We start from the raw sequence: 16,231 nt of genomic DNA, 5'->3' as shown, positions 1-16,231 counted from the left end.
GTGCCTTTGGGCCATTTTCAGAAGGACAGATGTTTCTGTTCAATTCTTAAATCAATTTTTTCAAACACAAACACTATTTTAAAGCTTCTAGAGAGTAATATATTAATGATAATTATAATAACAATAATAAAAACAAAAGCTCTCAGATCCATTAAACCAAGCAGCAGAAAGAACAATAACTGAAGAGAAAACTTTAACCTTGTAGACTTCATTATGTTCCAGCTGCTCTACAGACGCTGTGACCTCAAACTTAAGCAGGTCGTAATGTATGTGCAGCTCAATAACTTCATAATCAGACCCTGTGGTATTTAGGCAGCAGAACAACTAAGAATAACAACTACAAATAATGTTTTTAGGTTTCTGTTGTACTGCAAGGTTCTGTACAGGAGAACCAAACCAAGAGCAAATATTACATCTCATTTACACCTGAGCACGAAGAGCCATCAACATTTAGCAAATTGAATCCTCTTTGTTTAGATGCAAGAAGAATCATATAGAAATGAAAGAGTAGAAATAGAAATCCAGAGCAAAGATATCCTCTAATTCAGCGTAGCACATGTGCAGCTGCTGCGATTCACGTAAGCATTCGGCTCGTCGCTGTTGCAGATTTTTCTCTCGCTGTTCTGGCTCACAGCGCTGCAAACACAAAAATAAATATCCCCAAAGGTGTGAAAGGGAGCTAATTAGTAAGAGTATTGTTACTCTCCGCAGGAGTAGTCCAGCAGTAGAAATCAGTCCAATAACAAGGTGTGTAACATCTAGCAGGGTGACAGAAAAACCCAGGGTAACTTCTAAGGACCTCAACGTCTCTCTCACATTGTGTTTTTTAAACATGCTTCCATTTGTCACTTCAGTCTTTACTCTGAAATACAGGAAGAGAAATCATGGCTGAAACAATTTCTCATGAAACCAGGGGTGTGGTCCAACAGTCAGTTTGGTGAGGAAGGTTCCTAACTGAGAGAAGTGACCCAGAAGTATCTGTGTAGCAGCCACAATGAATCAAGATCATGAGCTTTATTAACTGATCAAAGTCTCTTCTTTCATCTTCTGTATCATTCAGTTTGCATTGGTAATGCCCATTATTGTAATGCTTTTTTAAGACGCGCAAAACTTTATTTCACTTTGGGTTAGCTGGGATAAGTGATGGATGGAGGGAATTTTACTTCAGCCACAGAAATCCTAAACAGGAAGGAGGAGCAGAGTTACAGTGGATCACTATCCAGCAGGGAAACAAGGTTTATTTCAATTTCTTGGCCATGAGTGAGATTTACTGAGTGGGCAAATTAGGGAGACGACACCATCAGATCCCGAGCCCTCCATGTGTTAATCAAGAGACGGCTGCTGTGCTACATCCATAAATAATGAATAAATTAGGAGCTAAAGCTGAAAGGACAGTTTATTTGTACCATCTTCACATGAACACATTCAAGAACATCACAGATGAAGAAACATTAAAAACTTCCACACTACATAAAGCAAGAAAAATAGTTTTTCTTTCAGGTGGTTTCAGAAAAACAGAAACATCAAACATCTCCAAGACTCTCTTTGAAAGAACTAAAAACCTTTGTTCTCATGGTCCAATCATGAGTGAACTCCCTGATGAAGCCTTGTGTGCTAAAACATGTCAGAGTTTTAAAGGTTAAACATGAGTTTCCAAAACGTTTTGCTGGAGAACAATGAACTATTTGACTGAGTTTCAATCATTTACAGACGAGCAAAACCAGGACAGAGAAAAAAGGACAAAACTGACTCAGTAAAAAACAGAAAAGAAGATCCCATGTAGATCTGTATTATGTAGAAGTTCAGCCCAGCAACCAGTTCAGTTCAACACAAGTTTAAATGATTCTATCTGAACTCTGTGGAGCCTGATCTCAAGCTTTTTGAGTCTGACACAGAAACCAGAGGATCTTTCTGTGTCTTCAGATTCACTGTGATCCAGTGATGGGAGTGATTTCAGCCCTGAGTGATCGCGCTGATGTTTGCACAGAGCAGACAATGAGGTGAATGTTTGGGCACATTGGTAACAGTGAAACAGTTTATTAGTAACGTGGGATCGTTTGTGTGCAGAGTATGAACTGAGATTCCTGAAGCTCTTGTCACACTGGTCACAGCTGTAGTTTCCTTCCATGTGTGCACGTTCATGAATGTTACGATGACCTGACTGTGAGAAGCTTCTCTCACAGTGTCTGCACTTGTGTGGTTTCTCTCCTGTGTGGACTCCTTTGTGTGTTTTAAGCTGACCTTCAGTGGTGAAGGATGACCCACACTGATCACAGAGGTGCTTTTTAACCCCACTGTGAATCAGTTCATGTCGTTTTAACTCACTTGGTGTGGTGAAGCTTCTCCCACATTCTTTGCAGTATTTCAGTTTGTCTCCAGTGTGTCTACGTTGATGTACTTTTAGGGCCTTTTGCTGACTGAAAGTTTTTCCACAGAGGTCACAATGAAAGTCTTTCCCACCACCACAGTGATGACAGGGTTGAGAACTGGATCCATCTGTGTCGCTCTGCTTCTAAACAAAGACACAAAGACAGTGTAAGTCAGTCCTTCAACATTTGTATCCTGAACGTCGCCTGAAATAAAGAGCATCTCTGCAGACGTCCAACTACATTTGACTGTTTCAGTTAACATACTCAGTTTACTGGGCTGCAATAACTACAATACTACCACCATAATACTACAGTAATACTAAAATCATAACTGAAAGGAAAATCTGAATAATCACTCAGAGCTGCTTTTCCATGCAGTAGAATTGCTAACATGCTAACACAGTTTAATGAGCAGAGTTGTTCCAAACAGTCAGGCTAAAATGACAAGATAACAATATAAATACATACCTCACAGTAGCTGCACTTGTAGAGTCTCTTTCTGGTGTGGATCTGTTGGTGTTGTCTCAGGTGACGTGGAGCTTTAAAAGTCTTCCCACACAGGTCACATCGATAAGGTCTCTCCTCAGTGTGGGTAAACATGTGTTGTTGTAACTGTGCGTCTGTTGTAAAGTATTTGCCACACTGTTCACAGCAGTACACATCATGTCTGGTGTGAATGCGTAGGTGTGTATTTCGGTACCCTCTCTGGCTGAAAGTTTTTCCACAGATGTCACAGCTGTATGCCTTAATTCCAGAGTGGGTAACTAGATGCTTCTGTAAGCAGCTACTTTGAGTAAAAGCTCTGCCACACTGATCACAGCTGTATGCCTTAATTCCAGAGTGGGTAACTAGATGCCTCTGTAAGCTGCTACTTTGAGTAAAAGCTCTGCCACACTGATCACAGCTGTACGCTTTAACTCCACTGTGGACGAGTTGGTGTTTTTTTAGGTGACCCTTCGAGGAAAAAGACTGTCCACACAAGTCACAGCTGAACGGTCTCTCTCCAGTGTGGATGACCTGATGCTGTTTTAGTTTAGCCCTCACAGTAAAACCCTTCCCACACAAGTCACAGCTGAACGGTCTCTCTCCAGTGTGGATGACCTGATGCTGTTTTAGTGAAGCCTTCTCAGTAAAACCCTTCCCACACTCGTCACAGCTGTATGGCTTAATTCCAGAGTGGGTAACTAGATGCCTCTGTAAGTGGCTACTTTGAGTAAAAGCTCTGCCACACTGATGACAGCTGTACGCCTTAACTCCACTGTGGATGAGTTGGTGTTGTTTTAGGGAACCCTTCGAGGAAAAAGACTTTCCACAGATGTCACAGCTGTATGCCTTAATTCCACAGTGGGTAACTAGATGACTCTGTAAGTGGCTACTACGAGTAAAAGCTCTGCCACACTGATCACAGCTGTACGCTTTAACTCCACTGTGGATGAGTTGGTGTGTTTTTAGGGAACCCTTGAAGGAAAAAGACTGTCCACACAAGTCACAGCTGAACGGTCTCTCTCCAGTGTGGATGACCTGATGCTGTTTTAGTGAAGCCCTCACAGTAAAACCCTTCCCACACTCGTCACAGCTGTATGGCTTAATTCCAGAGTGGGTACCTAGATGCCTCTGTAAGTGGCTACTTTGAGTAAAAGCTCTGCCACACTGATCACAGCTGTACATTTTAACTCCACTGTGGATGACCTGATGCTGTTTTAGTGAAGCCCTCACAGTAAAACCCTTCCCACACTCGTCACAGGTGTGTTTTTTCTCTCCCTTTCTTCTGTGAGGTTTGTCGGCCTCCTGAGAGCGCTGACTTCTGGCTCCATGTTGGTCCTGCAGTGACAGAGATACAAACAGAGGCAGTGAGTGAAATGCAGTCGTGGAACAAACTCAACCTTCAAACTCCATTAACACTAGTTTTAAACCTGAAGGTGGAGCGTGGCACCAAACACCTTAAAGGTCTCTTATCCCCACCTGCTGGTAGTTCTAACACATTACATCCAACCTGCTGTTAAAGATAATTCATGACTGTTCAAACACTAAAATCACACACACACACACACACACACACACACACACACACACACACACACACACACACAGTCAGAGTATCTTTGCTTTTAAAAGTTTTATTATTCATATAATAATCAGCTAAGAGTGTTTATATTTCTGTTTTGTACTCAACCAGCTGCATATTTTAATTGCTGGCTCCCTACTCTATAACGGAAACTGTTTGCCTTCACATTATCAGTCTTTGCCTTCACATTGTCACTGTTTGCCTTCACATTATCTGTTAGGAGCAGGAAACCGCCACCCAAGAGTAAGAAACAACCTTGTAGAGAACACGAAGTTTTTTGATAAACCACACCTGTTTTCTTGACAAGATAAGGATGATATTTCCTTTTTTGTATGCTTCATGATGTGTATAAATAAAGCCAGACTGCACCAAGGAGGTGTGAATCTCTGCTGAGATTTCACCCGTGCACGTTAAACTGCTGAAGAGTCTGAGTGTTATTTCATTGCATCTGAGTACTTGTTATTTTTTTTTTTTTTTTTTTTTTTTTTTTTTTTTGGCCTGTCCCGTTTGGCTCTTTTGCCATCAGAATTGTTGTCTAAAGGCAAAGAAAGATGCCCAACGGATTTACTTTACCAAACTGACCATCCCAGCCTTGCCGTAATGGTCCATTTGATTCACCTTTTATTGTTTATTTTATTTTCACTTACTGAATACGGGACAGACTTGACTGGGGGAAAGAAGGGGAGAAAGAAAGAGGGAAAGAGAAACAGCTGAGAAGAGGGACGGGGGAGAAGGGCAAAAGACAAAAACCAACAGAACGGGCAGAGAAAAAAAAATGCATATATCAATCACCTGGATCACCTGCTGAGAAAGAAAAAAGAAAGCAAGCAGAAGAGAACAAGAGTAATAGAATAAACAACATCACAATGATATATGGGAATATGACAGTAAATACTAAATGTTAAACATTATTGTGCAGCACATAAGATCAACAGAACACAGTGTGCTTTGAGGTAGGAGCCAAAAAGGGTGTAGTTTGTGGGTGTGATCACCCGTGTGTACACCTGTGAGCATGGACGCGCTTGTTTTTTGTTTTTTAAAAGGTTCCTTCATGTAATAATCTGCTAGAGGGTGTGGGGGGGCCACAGCCCCGTCCTCCAGGGCGTGAAGCAGGTGTGGAGGAGATCAAAACTCCAGACATCCAGAGGCCCCCAGAACACAAGAGACCAAGGAAGACCAACAGAGGGGCAGCTGCGCCACTGTCCCGGAAAGAGCTGAGGAGAGTCCCAGATGAGGGCTCACTCAGCAGCCGCGGAGCAGAAGCCAGGGGGAGTTGCAGTGACGCGCCTGTGAGCTCCGCCGGCAGCCAGCTGCGCCTGAGTGACCGAGCCCCAGGCCGAGAGGCCGGGGGCACCCCACCTCCGAAGTGGCCCGAGCGAGCCCCAGGCTCCAGGCCCCGATAAGCGGCCGCCAAGGAGTGAGCCGGTGTGTACCTGGACGCCCATCCCCGGACACAAAGAACCACCAATGCACCGATGTCTGAGGGGGTCCGCCACTGGCAGGGGAAGTGGTGGTAGGGGGAGATAGGCCTCCAAACCTTGGAGGGCCTGAGATGTCCCCAGAGAGGTGGCGCCTGACACCCAACCTGACATATAGACACAGACATACAGGCACACACAGATACAAACATCCATTCCCACCCTCATGCTCTCATATGCACTTACTCCACACTCAACCAACGTGGAGACAGACATAAAGAGACGTTGTACACACGATCACACTCCCCAAGCGTACTCTACAAACCGGGTCTAGGTGCCCCCACCCCTGGAGGGGGGAACTGCACCCAGACCCAGGTGGTGTTTCCCTTTTCCCTGCGGTGGGGGGAGGCAGACCGCCCCGACTCCGCAGCAGCAGGAAGGCTCCACACTCCAGCCCGCAGTCGGACGGCCAACTCCTCCTCCTAGTCCTAGCCCCCCTGCTCCAGCAGGTCGCAGAGAACGGGGGTGAGAGAAGACTCCAAACCTCCCTCCACCCGCTCATTGTAATGTTGATGCATGTGTGTTCTAAGGTGCATTTAAAACCCAGGAGGGCTTGGAGCTACCTGCCAGAGAGCAGCAGGTAAGCGCATGGTCCCTCCTGCTAGCCCTCAATGTCTACGTGTATTTAAAATTGAGAGGTGGGCAACGATGCCAGGGGTGGGGTGTACACCCTGATGGTACTTTGGACTCCGTGTATCGTGCCCACCCCCAAGATCCTATATGTATGTGTAATGAGAGTGTGAGTAATGTGAATGTCTAAGTTGTGGGATAAAATTGAGGCAGAGGCAGCCAGAAGGGGACAGGGGGGGGGGGGGGGGGTATCCTCCTCTGCACCCTGGTGACATACCCCTACTCCAAGGCCCTGCATGTGTGGGTGGTTGTGGTGGAGCGGGAAGAGGGAGGCAGCTGGAGATGGGGAGGGAAGGAAGGGAGGGGCAAGTGACCCCTCCCTGGGGCCAGCTCCCCCGCTGACCCCAGTAGGCACCCCCATACTCCGCGACCCGCCAGGGAAAGGGGGCCCAGGCCCATCCAGACCGGGCCCAGTGCAGCAGCGCCGCCCGGCCCCACAGAGCCCGGGACAGTCCACCCAACCCCACCACAGAGAAAACTGCACCCACCCCACCATCCACTCATCTTCCAGACTACATAAGACAATAAACACCCAGGCTGAGATCTTCCTCCACCTCTCCTGTATCTCCCCCTCCTGCAGAGGGAGCTCCTGAGGAGAGGAAAGCTCCTGCAAGATGTGACAATCTCCCCCACCAGTTGAAGAGCCCCCCAGGTGGCTCGACGCACCGGCGGCACCCTGCTCCAGGGCTGGGCCCCCATGCACCCACCCGCCCACAACCCCGGCAACACACCAACCAGGACCCAAGCCCCCGAGGCCCGGTCCGGGTCCCAGCCCAGAGACGGAGCGCCCCCAGAACCTCACGCCCATCCCGGACCCACCCAGGGGCAGACAGGCTACCAGGTCAGTAACCCACGTCCGTCAGCACAGACCCTCCCCTAGCCCCGCTGCACGCAGTCGCGAGGAAACAGTCACCTGAGAGCCAACAGAGCCCCTAACCGGACATGACCGCTACCCCGGGTTGAGCCCCCCAAGGAAGATGCCTCCGGGGAACCCCCCGACGCCCTAAGCCTGTCCCTACCCCCACACCAATCACAACATTGAAGGCGGGACCAAACTATGACCTCCCACCCTCACCAGGTGATGGAGCCGATCAAAGGAGCCCAGAGCAATTGATCTGATGTGGTGGCAGAGGCTGTATCAAGACTAATGTAATCTAATAGATAATTTCTATATTGGTTAGAATTAAGATTATTTTTATTTTTCCAGTTCATGAGGACTGTTTTCTGAGTACTTGTTAAAAGAATCTCTAACATTTAATTGGTCCTTCGGAGCCGGATGGACATTGATATTTTTTCAATGCTCCAATAGGAAACCTTCATCAAGTCCTGACGTCGTGAGAAGCCCACGCTGTCGACTCCTCTCCAGGCAGAGGATAAAGTCCAGAGACGTGACGTTCGGGTTCTGGCCAGCGTTCTTATAAGAGGTCCACGGCTTTGGGGGTTGATGAAGGAAACCAAAGAGCCCACACAATAGCTCAGGTGAATATTTAACACTCACTCACACTTTGCGCAAAACGACTGAGGCAACCTGTTGTCTTTACATTAAATAGTTTCCCGTCAATGTATGACAGATTAAGTAACATTCTCGTCTGAAAAAGGACTGGCAGAGGTTACGCAGCTCACCTGAAAGAGGGTTTGGAGCAAGTTTTATGTCAAAATACGACAGGATAGTAACATTCTCGTCTGAAAAAGGACTGGTAGAGGTTACGAAATTACGCAGCTCGCCTGAAAGAGGGCTTGGAGCAATGTAGAAAGACACAGTGTTGCCCAGAATAATACTCATTATGCGTATAATCTGTTGTTTTACTGTTTTGTTGGAGGAGTAAGTTGATTTTACAGCACATTAAGAAGGCTGAACTACTCCACCGAATTGTTTACCGTTGGTCGCTCACGTATTGGCGGAAAGGGAGGAGGTTGTGCTTCAACACGTAAAATTAACTCCGCCCTCAAGAATAGCATGAGGGTAGAAGGCTGAGTTAATAACCACTCCCATTTCCTCGTGCCAAAGAAAAGCGCCACGGGTGTGTGTGTATGTGTGTAAGAACGTAATATATCTATAAACTAAGAAAAAAAAGGGTAATAAATCAACAAAACTCACTGCTGACGAGCAGTGGCTAGAGAAAAAATGTCCAGGCGCCGGACTAATTAGCAAAAAAAGGTGGAGAAACCCAAAGAAACTAAACTGCCCTGCGTGGGAGGGAAAATGTAATCCCTCTGCAGTGACTGCTTTAAAAGAGATCCTCCAAACAGAACTAAACAATGAAAAAAGTTTTAAAAAGAAAGCCAAACGTCTCACTGAGTGGCAACATTTTAAAGCCTGGATGGCAGAAAATGATAAACGCACAAAGGTGCGCGAAGAGAAAAAGAAAAAGAAAAATGAACAAAGTAGTGAACTAAAAGATCCACAAAACCCAAAACCACCTCCATATGTGCCCGACCCATCTAACCCGCCAGTATCAAAAAAACCCTTTGCCGACACGCCAAGCCCATATGATTCAGCAAGACAGGCATTAAATTTAATGACAACAAATCACCATAGGGAAGAGGAAGACATAGGGAAAGACCCATCAGGTAGGGATATGGGAGGACAGATTGACCCCCCAGGACCTTCTGGTCTGTTTCCAATGATAGCAACGCCCAACCCAAGATATGGCCAACTAACGGGTGGCAATAATAACTAGAAAAATTTGCATTTCCTGCGAAAATGCAGTGTGGATGCTTAAAGCTGAAGCTGTATGCAAAAAGTAGCTGAAAAAGCTGAAAAGTTGCAGAAATTGTAAAAACTTTGCAGAAGCAAAAGAAGTTTGCTAAAATGGAATAACTTAGCAGAACTGCAATATCTTAGAGGAAACATAATACTTGGCAGAAATACAATAGCATAGCAGAATTTAGCAGAAATATTGTAACTTACCAGAAACATGATAACTTCTCAAAAATACAAGAATTTAGGAGAAATAGTATAAGATAACAGAAAGAATATATTTAGCCAAAAATACTTAAACATTACAGAAACACTATGATTTAGAAAAATAGTACAACAGAGCAGAAATATTGTGATTTACCAGAGACACTGTGATGAACTATGAATATTGTAATTTTAAATTAAGACTATGTTTTAGCACAAATATTATAATTTGGCAGAAATACTATAATTTAGCAGAAATACTATATTAAGCACAAATCCTATGAAAAGCAGAAATAGTATGATTAAGCATAAATACTACATTTAGCAGAAATACTATATTAAGCACAAATCTTATAAAAAGCAGAAATACTATATTAAGCACAAATCCTATAAAAGCAGAAATAGTATATTAAGCACAAATCTTATAAAATAGCAGAAATAGTATGATTTAGCACAATAGTAATAAGTTAAACAGAAAAATCGGAAAAGCAAAATGGACAGCTGAAAAAATGCTGAACATGCTGAGAGTCCCTCAAATATACTTGTTAAATGAAAAAAAATCAGCAAAAAAATCTATAACAGCCACACAATCACAAATATGTACACATAAGGAAACACACATGCACAGAGAGACACACACACAAGATCCAATTCAGTCACCCAGTCTAAATATATTGAATTTGAATCTTAGAATGACATGCTGCCAAATAAGGGCAGGGTCCTCTCTCTCCCACTAAACACACACACACACACACACACACACACACACACACACACACACACACACACACACACACACACACACACACAGAGGGAGAGAGCTGCCGAATTTAAATCCACCAATCAGAGTGGCTGTTTACGTTTTCCCGCCAAAACAGGTGCATCTTTTTACACACGCAGCACAGAGAGGCACAGGATTATTGCAGCCTATTTCTCATAGTGAGGACTCCCCACAAACAAATGACCATAATTTCCTAACCGTAGGGGCTAGAACGGTCATTCTTAAACCGTTTTGTTCAGAAGAGATGGGGGAATCTTCCAGTGTTAACAATTTATCATTAAAATATGAATTATTAAAGATATTTGACTTGTAATGCACCATAACTGAGTAGAGCGAAGCAAAAACTGCCTTGACTTGCCCTCAAACAACGCTTTCTAACTCTAAATCTATTTTGAGTATCGATATCATTCTTTAACCGTAAGAGACAGTAGGCTTTGGTGAACAATCATGGAAATTTTCAGGTCTCTGTGGAAATCCAACAAAAAGTTATGACGAGAGAAAAAAGTGGTTCATTTCCACAGTTTGAAATCTGAAGAAATCTGAGCGAGGGACAAATTTCCTACCCTCAAACAAGTCCAATTCATTTCAGAACGGTAATAGGTGAGAAAGAAATTCTTGAATTGTGAGCGTCAGGAGTGTCTGAAGATATACCGGGACAAGCCTCATGTCTTAAAGTCGCTTCGTTAAGGAGATATGACAATTCGAATATGCCTCTCATTACAGAAATCCAGCGATGATTTTGAACAAGCTCTCCATTGACTTTATATGGAGAGTTTTGAGACCTTGTGTTGGTCTGAGGAGATTTGCCAAAATTCTATAAACCCCACAACAATGATGGTGACATTTTCTGAAAGCCAGCAAAAATACCTACGTTTTGATGTATAATTTGTGGAAGTTGAGTGAAAATTGAGCAAGTAGCAAGAAGTTGTTCGGACGTGAAGTGAAAATTGCAAAAGCTTCAGTGGCACACTGGAAGCCAAGAGCATAGCAACCATTACAACGCATGTATTTTGTGAAAAATCACAATTTTGCAACTCAAAACTTTAAGAGGCATAAAAGTAAAACAGTAAAAGATTTGAAAAAGCTGAATCATACCTGAATAGCCCAATAATTTGTGAACATTTTAAAATTTGAATGGTTGTTCTAGGCGAAAGTATGAGGAAGTAGTTAAGTTTCAAAAACAAGCAAAATTTAGCAGAAGTTTGGAAGTTTTCCATTCATTTCAATGGGACAAATTAAAGGAAAAAAGTGGAATATTTTAAAAAGTATAATAGCAAAAAATAGCAAAAATCATAGCGATGTTTAGCAGAAATAGCAGAATAGTATAAAATTTGAACGGTGAAAATAGCATAAAAATTGTGGAAGTAGTTAAGTGCCAAAGAAAGCAGAAAAAGTGGCAACTAGAATAACTAGAAAAAAAATTTGCATTTCCTGCGAAAATGCAGTGTGGATGCTTTAAAGCTGAAGCTGTATGCAAAACGTACAAAAATACAAGAATTTAGGAGAAATAGTATAAGATAACAGAAAGAATATATTTAGCCAAAAATACTTAAGCATTACAGAAACACTATGATTTAGAAAAATAGTACAACATAGCAAAAATACTGTGATTTACCAGAGACACTGTGATGAACTATGAATATTGTAATTTTAAATTAAGACTATGTTTTAGCACAAATACTATGATTTGACAGAAATACTATCATTTGGCAGAAATACTATGTTTCAGCACAAATACTCTGGTTTAGCACAAATATTATAACATAGCCGAAATACAATTATATAGCAGAAATGCTATATTTAGAAAGAAAAATATAATATAGTAGAAATAGTATGATTTAGCAGAAATACTACAATATAGCATAATAACAATGATTTAGAACAAATACTATGATTGAGCAGAATAGTTATAACTTAAGAGAAAATACTGGAAAAGCAAGATGACAAGCTGAAAAAAAAAAAAAACGGAACATGGTTAAGTTCCCTCAAAACTAATTGTTGTTCACCTGTGAAAAAAAATAAAGAAATAAAAATAAATTTAAAAAACAAGAAGGAACAGCCAACAGATACACACAAAATCAAATATGTATACACAAATGCACAGAGAGAGACACACACGGAGGGTCTATGCCAGTCAACCAGTCTGAATATATTATAATTTTTTCCAACAATGAGATGCTGTCCTAAAGAGGGTCTCTCTCTCTCTCTCACGCACACACACACACACACACACACACACACACACACGGAGAGAGAAGCATGTTTTCAGTCAAGCAGCCTGGGAGCTGCTAAATTTGAATTCACAGAGGCTGTGTACTTTTTCCCGCCAAAACAGGTGCACACACGCAGCACAGAGACAGGATTTTTGTAGTCTATGGTCGTGTCCAAATTCATGGGCCGCATCCTCCTGAGGACCCGGCCTTCGTGGTCTACGTGGGCCGGGTCCTCAGAAGGTCGGGTAGGCCGGAAGTAAACGGCCATGAAATTGGACGGTCTAGCCTTCTGATTAGCGTCACCGCTGTCTCGATGGAGTTTAATAAACTCAGCCGTCTGCTCCTTGCTATCTAAAATATAACAGGACACTGGTGTAAATTCTCGACCGTCTCATACTTCTGTTTAATCAGTTTTCTGTTTCACGTTTAGTCAGCTGTGTAAAAACCAAGGAGGAACCCACCCGGGGGATTAATAAAGTTTTATTTTATCTAATCTAATCCAATAACTTTAATCTCAGCCAAACCGATTTACTCACGAACAAACAAAACACTGAAAAAAAGCCCAACAATAACATTTTTAGGTTGTCTAAGTGACTTATATATTACGTTTAACTCGAGCAGCGAAAGTCCGCGGTGATCTGAAAATGATGTGCCGGGAGTTGTGCCGTTCTCGGCCGCATCAGTAACCCTCGAGCTCCCGGCTAGCTATCGAGCTGGTGGGTAGCAGACTTCTCCGAAAACATCTAAGCACTTTTGCAAATATGCGATATCTTGATAAACCGAGCAGATATTTGATGTTTACACAGCTACTTTCTCGCCTGAAAATATATTAAAAGTTTCTTTTGTGACCCAGAAAGATTAGTATGAGTAATTTTAAAACTTAGTAGCGGCCACCATTGTTGGAAACTGGAGTTTGGCTGGGCCGCGCTATGAATTCTGGGATATGGTAGGCCACGAAGGACACACCCGACCCATCCTTCAAATTCGGGGAAAAGGAGGACGCATTTGTCGGCTGCATTCGGAGGAGTCTACGAATTTGGACAGCCTTTGGCGCGTCGCTGTGAAATAATCGATCTACAAATGCGGCCTCAGGAGGATGCAGCCCATGAATTTGGACACGACCTATTTCTCATAGTGGGGATTCCCCTCAAACAAATGACCATAATTTCCTAACTGTATTGGCCAGAACGGTCATTCTTACACCGTTTTGTTCAGAAGAGATGGGGGAATCGTCAAGTGTTGACAATTTATCATTAAAATATGAATTTTTAGAGATATATGACATCGATGACTTGTTGGCTTAGAAGCCACAAAGGCCCCAATATGCAAATTTGAATGCCTCAGCCCACATATATGATTGGCTGGCTGGGAAGCCGTGCAGGCCCTGATATGTAAATTTGAATGCCTCAGTCCTCACAGAGGATTGGCTGCCTGGGGACCTGGCAGAAATATATAGAAATACTATGATTAAGCATAAATACTACATTTAGCAGAAATACTATATTAAGCACAAATCCTATAATAAGCAGAAGTACTATATTAAGCAATATAAATATCCTATAAAAATCCTATAAAAAGCAAAAATACTGTACTATGATTTGGTAGAAAAACTATAATTAATCAGAAATACTATATTTAGCACAAATCTTATAAAACAGCAGCAATGCTATGATTTAGCGCAATAGTAATAACTTAAACAGAAAAATTGGAAAAGCAAAATGGACAGCTGAAAAAATGCTGAACATGCCAAGGTATACTTGTTAAATGAAAAAAATCGGCAAAAAAATATATATATATAACAGCCACGCAATCACAAATATGGACACATATGGAAACACACATGCACAGAGAGAGACACACACAAGATCCAATTCAGTCAACCAGTCTAAATATATTGAATTTGAATCTTACAATGAGATCATCCCATAAAAAGGCTCTCTCTCTCTCTCTCTGTCTCACACACACACACACACACACACACACACACACACACACACACACACACACACACACACACACACACACAATCCAATTCAGTCAACCAGTCCAAATATATTGAATTTAAATCTTACAATGAGATCATCCCATAAAAAGGCTTTCTCTCTCTCTCTCTCTCTCTCGCTCTCTGTCACACACACACACACACACACACACACGCACACACACACACACACGCACACACAGGGAGAGAGAAGTAAGTTTCTAGCTCAGTCAAGCAGCCTGGGAGCTGCTGAATTTGAATCCACCAATCAGAGAACCTGTGCACTTTTGCCTGCCAAAACAGGTGCACGCAGCACAGAGACAGAGACAGGATTTTTGCAGTCTATTTCTCATAATGACGACTCCCCTCAAACAAATGACCATAATTTCCTAACCGTAGGGGCTAGAACGGTCATTCTTACACCGTTTTGTTCGGAAGAGATGGGGGAATCTTAAAGTGTTGACAATTTATCATTAAAATATGAATTATTAAAGATATTTGACTTCTAATGCACCATAACTGAGTAGAGCAAAGCAAAAACTGCCTTGACTTGCCCTCAAACAACGCTTTCTAACTCTAAATGTATTTGGAGTATCGATATCATTCTTTCACTGTATGAGACAGCAGGCTTTGGTGAACAATCATGGAAATTTTCAGGTCTCTGTGGAAATCCATTAAAAAGATATGACGAGAGAAAAAAGTGGTTCATTTCCATAGTTTGAAATCTGAAGAAATCTGAGCTAAGGACGAATTTCCTACCCTCAAACAAGTCAAACTCATCTCAGAACAGTAATAGGTGAGAAAATAATTCTTGAATTGTGAGCGTCAGGAGTGTCTGAAGATATACTGGGACAAGCCTTATGTCTTAACTTTGCTTCGTTAAGGAGATATGACGATTCGAATATGCCTCTCATTACAGAAATCAAGCGGTGATTTTGAACAAGCTCTCCATTGACTTTCTATGGAGAGCTTTGCGACTTTGTGTTGGTCTGAGGAGATTTGCCAAAATTCTATAAATCTCACAACAATGATAGTGACATTTTCAGAAAGCCAGCAAAAATACCTACGTTTTGATGTATAATTTGTGAAAGTTGAGTGAAAATTGAGCAAGTAGCAAGAAGTTGTTCGGACATGAAGAGAAGACTGCAAAACCTTCAGTGGCACACTGGAAGCCAAGTGCATAGCAACCATAACAACGCATGTATTTTGTGAAAAATCACAATTGTGCAACTGAAAACTTTAAGAGGCATAAAAGTAAAACGGTAAAAGATTTGAAAAAGCTGATTTATACCTGAATAGCCCAATAATTTGAGAACATTTTAAAGTTTGAATGGTTGTTCTACGTGAAAATATGAGGAAGTAGTTAAGTTTCAGAAACAAGCAAATTTTAGCAGAATTGCAGAAGTTTCCCATTCATTTCAATGGGACAAATTAAGCTTAATATTTTAAAAAGTATAATAGTGAAAAATACCAAAAGACATAGCACACATTAGCAGAAATAGCAGAATAGTTTAAAACTTGAACGGTGAAAATCGGCTGAAAATTGCAGAAGTAGTTAAGTGCCAAAAAGTGTACGGAAGTCCCAAGAGGAACTCAATAGTGTGGATGCTTAAAGCATCCACACAATAATAATAAAAACTAGAAAAATTTGCATTTCCTGCGAAAATGCAGTGTGGATGCTTAAAGCTGAAGCTGTATGCAAAAAGTAGCTGAAAAAGCTGAAAAGTTGCAGAAATTGTAAAAACTTTGCAGAAGCAAAAGAAGTTTGCTAAAATGGAATAACTTAGCAGAACTGCAATATCTTAGAGG

At 42.1% G+C, this 16,231-nt stretch overlaps 1 protein-coding gene across 1 annotated transcript in view; it reads right to left on the bottom strand.

Moving 5' to 3' along the window:
• Window positions 1–1,378: 1,378 nt before the first annotated feature.
• LOC308410518 (uncharacterized protein) overlaps window positions 1,379–16,231 on the bottom strand; it is a 68,366-nt gene continuing 53,513 nt past the window's right edge. Inside the window, exons 3-4 of the mRNA XM_080903898.1 lie at window positions 2,838–4,190; window positions 1,379–2,512 (exon numbers count right to left, since the gene is read on the bottom strand). Coding sequence (XP_080760024.1) covers window positions 1,820–2,512; window positions 2,838–4,190 — 2,046 coding nt within the window. The 3' untranslated portion in view covers window positions 1,379–1,819. The remainder of the gene's footprint in view (window positions 2,513–2,837; window positions 4,191–16,231) is intronic.

This window comes from Rhamphochromis sp. 'chilingali', assembly GCF_963969265.1.
Source record: "Rhamphochromis sp. 'chilingali' genome assembly, chromosome: 1".
Taxonomy (NCBI): Eukaryota; Metazoa; Chordata; class Actinopteri; order Cichliformes; family Cichlidae; genus Rhamphochromis; species Rhamphochromis sp. 'chilingali'.
This window is presented reverse-complemented; position numbering and strand designations above follow the sequence as displayed.